The following is an 8,455-nucleotide window of genomic DNA, read 5'->3' as shown; positions in this document are numbered from 1 at the left end:
AGATTCAAAGATGTGCACTTCAAAAACGCTGAAACGATCTAGAATACTGTCATTGGGGGTGACTATGGGTCAAAAAACGATACACCTCTCGTAATTACTTAATAACAAAAACAATTTAAATAACATCTAAAATCTTCCAACATAGATTTGTTCTTAGATAGTTTACTAACATTTTCCCAAAATATGGTGGATTTTGATGAACACTACCTTAAATGCCAATAGTTTGAAAATTGACCCAATCTCACCCCTTAGAGGGGGTGACATTGGGTCAAATGAAACTAAAATGATGCTCAAATGCAACGATATGGTAAAAACAAGTCATCCAACAGTGTTTCTTGTTCGAGGGAATCGTATTGACATGCTACAATGTTTGAAGTGGAGATTTTCAAACATTTGGGTAGTTTTTGAGCAATCCCAATAATTTTTTTAGAAAAATGATTTTTCAAGAGGTCATTTTTGGCCAAAAACGTACCTCAACTTTAGACAGCTGTCAAAATAACAGGATTTGCTCTAGGAACGAGATTTTTTCAGCGAAGTTATCTTAAGATGTCCCCCACACAACCCTTTAAACCGAATTCAGTTTAATTGAAAAGAATCTGATAAATGGTGAAATCCGTAAAAAATCACTTTGACCCAATCTCACCCCCCAGACCCAATGTCACCCCCACTGACGGTACATAAAATAAGCCATCGAATGTACTTACCCAACACGAACGTAAACTTCAAGTATACATCAAATTTTCTACGAAAATGAGCTTTTCAAACACAAATGAAATTCTAGTACCTAAACTACCTCATAATTGAGAGCAATACTAGAGACACACAATTTGATTTTTAATAGCATCCGGTATGAAATAAAGTAATAAACTACGTTATTGACCACAATTTCGGTTATGTTTACCACATTGATTGCGCACATAAGAGCGTCTGTTTGATCCTGTCGCACTTTCTTTCTCGGTAATTACAAACAAAAGTTCTCGCGGTACAAAACAAACTATTTATTGCAAACACTGTTTATTTGCTGTTAAACTATACTGTATTTAGCAGTTACTGTACTGAACGGAACTGTTCTGACCTGTTCTGAGGTCTGTCAAGGAATGGGACTGATCTTGTGATGTTTTCCCTCAAAAAACTGAGCGGTCAGGACAAGTTCACTGACCCTTTTCCATCTGTTTGTGTTCTGTGAGTTCAAATATGTGTGTGTTTACAAGTAACGTAGAGTGGGAAAACTAGACAACATAAACTGCGGTAAAAACTAAAACAGTACAGTACAGAAGTTTCTGACTAGAATCTTAATCGTGTGTGTAAACACACATAACTACTTTCACTTTCTATTCAAAAGTCTATAATATACTGAAGAAATGCTGACATTGGTATCTTCTACAAGTTCTTCATGCACAAGTTGCAGAACACAGTTCGACACCATTAATAGAATCACTACAGGCGTAACTGAGCTGAAAACCTTGTAGACATGGCACGTAATGATGTCCGTCCATTGCTGATGGTGACACTATATCAATCAGGGAAACCATAGTCATGATAGAGATTATTGATTGTTTACAAACAACGTTTGTTGTAACAATTGAAATTATTGCGTCATCGGCTTTTAAAATAGGGGGAGAGGGGGTAATATGCACCCCCGGGGCAAAATGCACCCCCTGCTTTTCTCGGTATTTGGAAGAATTTACGGGGAAAAATCATAGAAATTGGAAGCTTAACGTTGCTAAAACATGCTGGAACAATTTGAGCATCGTAGTATAAAAACATCTTAAGTTATTTGCAAAACTTTAAAATGTTGTGTTTTCATCTAATTTTCATTGAACTTTCATTATGATTTTTGGACAATATAAAAAGCATTTATTGTTATTGTAAGTGTTGAGGTGTATAGTTTTTGCCATAATCTTCACAATTCTGTAGATAGATGAGTCCAAAAACATAAAAAAATGCATTTTTTATTAAATTTTCTGCAAAAAACGTGGTCGGGGAAAATGCACCGCTGTGAAGCTCCTTTGTAAAAACAGCGGTGTCATCTAGTGGTGACTAGTGAAAACTGCTTGTACCCGGTGCATTTTGCCCCATGTTGTGGTGCATTTTGCCCTGTTGTTTTAGTGCATTTTGCCCCAATGTTGCGGTGCATATTGCCCCGCTTGGTTGTTTGAAATGAATCGAAAATGTTTTTAGAAATTTGATATTTTCGAACAATTTTGAGGTTTTTAAAGACTTTTTTCATATGGATGACGAAGAATAATAGTTGTTTTAGAACATCGAACAAAATTCTTCCACAGTAATGCTGTAATGGTTGAGAAATCACAGTTTTTCCTTAGGGGGTGCATATTACCCCCTCTCCCCCTAATTGTAAGAAGTAAGTATCGACACAGAATTCATATTAATTATCGTTAATTTACATACGTTTCCGTAATGAATGTAATCGCGGTACCATTCACCATAAACGGCTTGTACTCAAATTTCCACAGATTTGTCGAAAACAGCAATGCTTCTCCATCGCTCAGCTCCACATCCAGCACACTGCAAACCTCAAAACACTCCCCTTTCGGCACCAGCCTCACTTTGAGCGTTTCCTTCAACTGCATCACGATGACCAATCCGTCCATTTTTAGTGATTTCGTACCTTTTGAGTGGTATTGGCTTGAGAGTAACAGCCACGTGGTATAGGGCATTTCCAGGTGGGGCGCATAAAAGTACGGCCTTTCAAACAGAAGTCTGGTGCTTTTGACCGTTTTAAGCTGACAGTTTCTTAAGTGAAGAAACCACGAATCGTTGCTAGTGGATGAGAACAGGATGTCGAGTAAGTTTGCGTATTTGTTGTCCTTTCTTTGTGCTTGGTCCAGAATCAAGTTGGTTTGCACATTACAAGGGTTGTTGAGGAGAAGAGGCTCGATTGATTCCAAGAAATTTGACATATTTTCCCATGATCTGTCCTTCCAGTGTCGATGTGAATCTGTTATTACCACCGGTAAACTTCTCAGCAAATGTTTCTCGTACAGGAAATCATAAGAAACTTTATCGTGTCTTGAAATGGATTCTGTAAAATAATACTCATTAGTTTGTCTTTGATATAATGTTCAACAAACTTACCAATATTTTCACAAACTGCACACTCCTCGAAGAAAGGGGAATTTTCAAACCGAGATTCACTGCGACTTTCAACTTTTGAACTAAAAAATGGCTTCACCAAGCATTTTTCGTTGTGCAGCGGTCTCCAATCCCAGAACGGTAGAACCTGAACCATCACAAGTCTTCCCACTGCCGAAGCGTTCCAGTTTAAAATTGGCACGTAATAAATCGCCAACATCAAAACCGCAAGCAAAAGCCACCATTTCAACCGTTTAATCCATTTCCTTTTAAACAAATGCCACCTAAGAGGTGCAAATATGCTGTAAACATCTACTTTCGGGAGGTTCAACTGTTCAACGGATTCCAAGATGCTTTGAAAGTCCTTGTCAAGCTGCTCGAAGGAAACAACGTTCGGCTGGGCAGACATTCCGATGGCAACTGAAGTTAAGCGATATCCACGATGGGGGAAGGAAAAAGTGTCCCATCTGAAGCAATTTTCCACTTCGATGAGCGCTTCAATCAGTTTGTCATAATTCGATTTATGCTTCCTGTTGAGTCGAGCATCGCGAGTGGATGAGTGGTGATAAGAGAAAAACGAACAATTGGTTGGAGTGTAACATTCAATGGAGTATAGGAGTGGTTAAACGCAAGGTTGGTCTGGTGAATCTTAAAAAAGACACAGAAAAGCAGACCAAACTGTGGTATAGACATGTCTACCAACTCACACGAAATCGGAAAAAGTTACCCCAACCCCTCTTCGGTTTGCGTGAAACTTTGTCTTAAGGGGTAACTTTTGTCCCTGATCACTAGGCTTAGTGATTTTTTACGCTCGAAAATTGCAAATTTCACGGGGACCTCAATTTCAAAACACCGAATTTCACGCAAATTTCGCGGAACGTGAAAAAAGTTAAAATAACTCTGAAAATTAAATGTTTAAATCACGAAAACTACTTTTTATGCGTAATTATGTGTTATTCTTCGATAAACTAAAAAAACTACACTAAATTTGAACGTGACAAAAAAATCCTCCAAATTTTCAAAAAAGTTCCAACCTGTTTTATGGATGAGCTCTATATATTTTTTGAAACAAAATGTAGGGCATGCGTATTCTCATTTACAGAACTGCTTCACTGCTAAAAAGTTTTCGCGCATTTGCTTCTGTTTTATCATTTTATTGAATTTCATATCAAAGCAAGATTTAACAATCTTGTCCAGCCAAAAAGAGTAAAATAATTTGAATTTTCTGCGACATTTACTGTCGCATAATTTTCCCATGTTCAAAAAAGGGCAACTGAGAAAAACGCGATTGAAATTTTTCGATCGATTTCTGTGTTTCTACGCATAATTGTCCCGTGGGTCCCTATTCGCCCTGTATGTCCCTTATCACCCCGGTTAACATTTTATCACCCTTATTTGTAATCCTCTTACAGCTAAACAGGTACACAAGATGAAATGCTTCTTAAATTTTGTGATAGAAAATACTTGGTGGGACACTTATGCGTAGAAGTTCAACGATGGGACAAACAGACTTGGTGTTGTTTTCAATGATTTGCATGAACAATGTATTAGATTTTATGTGTTTTTCTGAAAATATACGTAAAATTAAGCTTAAAAATGATAAAAATTCAGAATCGCCCAAAAATGACATGGGACAATTATGCGTAGAACGGCAGTTTAGCAAATAAAAATTATTTTTTAAGGTTTTCATCTCACTTATCAAAAACTAAATTTAAAATCAAAAGGCAAAAAAAAATGTAATCTGTAACAAATTCAACATTATTATTGAAAATGAGAACAGCAAACATAAAAAGTAGTATTTTCTAACTTTCACGGGAATCATCCACCCAAATAAGCAAATATCGTTAGGACTCAGAAAGAATCTGAAATGTTTTTAACTGTTTAAAAAAAATACTCTTCATTTTTATTTATTTTATTTCCAAAATTTCCATAATTTAAAATTATAAATTTCATAATTTTTGTTTTCGTTTCAAATTTCAAAATTTTAATAATTTCTTTTCTCTTTAATTTTGATTTTTAAATTTAATTTTTTAGATTTTAATTTTTTTGAATTTTTTTGAGAATTTAAAAAATGTTTTTAATTTATGACATTTTTGAAGCTTTGTTTTATTGACTTGACAATTTACGAGTTACGACATTGACAATTTACGATCGTAATATTTGGATCGAGAAATCTCGATCGTGATTTGATAAATAAAGATTGAAATATTACGCCCGAGTGCTTCATGAAGCTGAAGGAGGAGAGTTTTCCCTTCCCTTTTAAATTTGTTATCACTAGTCAAGAGAGCTTTTCCTTATGGAAACTAGAATGAATACAAAAAAAAACTTTAAATCGAAAATTCAACTTCTGTTATCCGTTATCACAAGTCAAGGCAGTTTTCCCTTCTTTAAAGAAGGTGAAATTCAATTTGTGTCAGGAGACCTTCTTAACCTAGTTCTTAACACTCCTCCGTCCAAGGCTTATTTCACTTACACGGACGATCAAGCCTCCGAAACAGTTGCTTCGCTAAATTCAACTCGCTCGCATTTGGCTCCATTTCAACCAATCTTGATCGTTCTTGCAGCATTCGAACCGGTAGGATTTCAATATTCATCTTAAACAAGAACTTGATCTGACTAACCTGCTAGTAATACCGACTAAATTCGTCGATGCAACTCTTTTTAGGCACTCGTTTTAGGGAACACACAATGGCGAAATCAACAAGAAAGCATTAAAATTTGATATCAACCACTCAGATCTAACTAATTTGAGGTCGCTGAACACGAATATGACACTCAGAATACTCTTAAGTCAATCAATAATTTCAAGATGGCGGCCAATATGGCGCCATTCGCTCAGAAATTAAGTGCTTCGCGCGTGTTTTGTTCATAGATTAAAAGATGGGCGGCCAAAAGAGACCTTTTTGGTTTCCACGTGACGAAAAATTGCGTCAGAAGTGGGTGGAATTAAGTGAACCACGGACGAACGGACATCACACGGGGTTTCAAAAAGTGAAGCAGGTTTTCTTTTACTTCTTCTTGGCGAAAACCTGCGCATGCGAGATCGCTTATGTCAAAAGCTTTGCGCAACGTGGTCTTAAACGTAAACAAAGCCAACTGGTGATGCAAAATCATGTGCACTTTTTGAAATTGTCGTATGATTTTATATTAAAAATACAATTTCTATCAATTTTTCGGCAATTTCAGTAACCATGATAATTTGCATAGAATCATAAAGACAAAATTAATGCCCAAAAACTGTTTCTACACAGAAAAAAATATTTCTGTAAATTTACATTACTTATCCTGTACCAAAAGGTATCATGATAAATGATGTATATTTACATCAACTTCATTGGAAATTTACATGACTTTTATTGTAAATATGCCAATCGAAATTATTTGAAATCGTGTAAATTTCCAATGAATCCGATGTAAATCTACACGAACACAATTTTTTTTTGCTCCGCTGAATCTAGAATCCGTTCCAGATTCCAGATTCAACGGACCAATATGAATAAAATTACACATCCACATTGAGATAAAATTTGTAATTAGCGAAAAGGCTTATCAAAAAATCAAATTATTCGATTCTCGATTGCGAGATTCCTACTCGAAACTAGGCTTGATTGTTGAGGCAATTGCAAACCTCTTTTTACACTTTAGCTTCCATCCACTCCGGGATTCGAACTGCAAAGCAAAGCAATCCACTTTAACGAACCCCGGGTCTTTTGTGGGCTCTGTTGCAAGTTTCTGCTCATTTCTAGGCGTCCGAAGGTTATGTGTGGCGAGTCACCCAAAACCTTTCGAACTGACGACCTTTGGATTGCTAGTCCAACAGGCTACCAGCGACTCCACCGAGACAGGACCCAGGGAGACGACTCCTACAGCTGGACTGAGCTAACGACCTAACCCTTAGGTTAGTCCGGGACCAACATTAGCTTCCCCGTCCGACGGAAGGCGTGATCAGACAAATTTCGTCTCGAAAAATGCCACCGGGACCGTCTGGGATCGAACCCAATCCAACTGGGTGAGAGGCAAGCTTATTATTTCTATGATTAAATAACCAGTTAGAAACATCGAGCCAACTTTACTCGTTGAGTAGATTTAACGGAGCAATATCATATTATACTTAGAAACAAGTTTTTTTGGTTTGCTATAGTTTTTAGTCAAAAATTTCACAATATTCTGAAGATTAAGTGGAACAATCTTAAAAATGGAATGCATTCTAAAACTTGCTCATTCAAGAAAGCAAAATAGTGAGATTTTGATGATGCTAAAAATGCTAAATTTAATTAATAAGGCTGCAAACTTACTTGATAGTGATTAATGTCAATGTTGTCATCAGCTGACAAAAGATCAGCACTCTCGATGTGCCCATGGTGCAGCTCAGTTGAATCTGCTACTCACCGCTTCCATAAGACGCTTGGTGCCGCTTCTTGATATCCATCTCCAAGTCTTATAACAGTAGAGAAGCTTGTGATTGAAATTGATCCACTGTAATACGCTCGGTAATGTCTCGTAGTGTACCGGTTAACCTGAATTAAAAGAGACTTCTTTACAACCTAGCCTTAACTCATGATCTTTACCTTCTTACCTTGACCAGCGTGAATTGAATGTTCACGTGTACGCCAAAAATCTGCAGGAGCGAGTCCTCGTTTTTACCAGCCTCCTTAACATTCGCGTTCTAATGTCAGCTCCTCGGTAGTCTCGGTCACTTCCCAGTCCCGGCTGCCACTAGTACTCGACGTACTGCTGCTACTCGTTTTCACACACATCCAAATGGTCAGCTGAAAAGTAAACCAAAATAGTCAATTTAAATTCAAACAAGCTGAAACCGTTCTGTCTTACATTTTCCCTCTCATCATCTCTGCTGCAAACACGGTGTGAGAACAAAATAAGCTTACTTCTAAGGAGCCTCTTCCGAATCGGTTCCGTCCGTCAGTCTGATCCGCAGTTGATTCAGTCCAACTGGAGACTACTGCACACAAAAGCGTTATCCACCAGTATCAATGTCGAGCTCTGCAAATTATAATTATTTTAAGCTTGATGCCAAGTGAAAAAAATATTTCTACTTACACGTGTCAGACAAGACGGTTCCGGCAGTCACAAACACGATGCCAGTAGGGCTCAAAGCACGGTCTCAACAGATCAGGCTTTTCTTTCGGAAAAACCAACAAGGCCAGAATTTTCGGCGAAAATCAAAACACTGCACCAAGCACTGATGCACCCGCGAACCAATCATTCTGACGGAATGATCGTCGGAAAAATCAAAACAGTACACGGTGCGAGAGAATCAGGAGAATTATTGCACGGTCACGCAATTATACTTATTTAAAATGGGAAAATGCAAGATCAAACACTGAATTCAATGCTTTGTTTT

At 37.3% G+C, this 8,455-nt stretch overlaps 1 protein-coding gene and 1 long non-coding RNA gene across 2 annotated transcripts; both read right to left on the bottom strand.

Annotated features, from left to right (window-relative positions):
- Positions 1–977: 977 nt before the first annotated feature.
- LOC6032737 lies at positions 978–3,813 on the bottom strand. The gene is made up of 3 exons (XM_038266199.1): positions 3,097–3,813; positions 2,410–3,043; positions 978–1,510 (listed from the first exon to the last, which is right to left on the bottom strand). Exons 1-3 carry the CDS (start codon positions 3,500–3,502, stop codon positions 1,438–1,440), a joined length of 1,113 nt encoding a protein of 370 aa, XP_038122127.1. The 5' UTR covers positions 3,503–3,813; the 3' UTR covers positions 978–1,437.
- A 3,493-nt stretch (positions 3,814–7,306) lies between these two features.
- On the bottom strand, positions 7,307–8,339 carry LOC119769592. The gene is made up of 4 exons (XR_005278440.1): positions 8,152–8,339; positions 7,924–8,094; positions 7,670–7,862; positions 7,307–7,610 (listed from the first exon to the last, which is right to left on the bottom strand). It is a non-coding gene; the product is annotated as an uncharacterized LOC119769592 (long non-coding RNA).
- Positions 8,340–8,455: the final 116 nt, after the last annotated feature.

This window comes from Culex quinquefasciatus, chromosome 3 (assembly GCF_015732765.1).
Source record: "Culex quinquefasciatus strain JHB chromosome 3, VPISU_Cqui_1.0_pri_paternal, whole genome shotgun sequence".
Taxonomy (NCBI): domain Eukaryota; kingdom Metazoa; phylum Arthropoda; class Insecta; order Diptera; family Culicidae; genus Culex; species Culex quinquefasciatus.
This window is presented reverse-complemented; position numbering and strand designations above follow the sequence as displayed.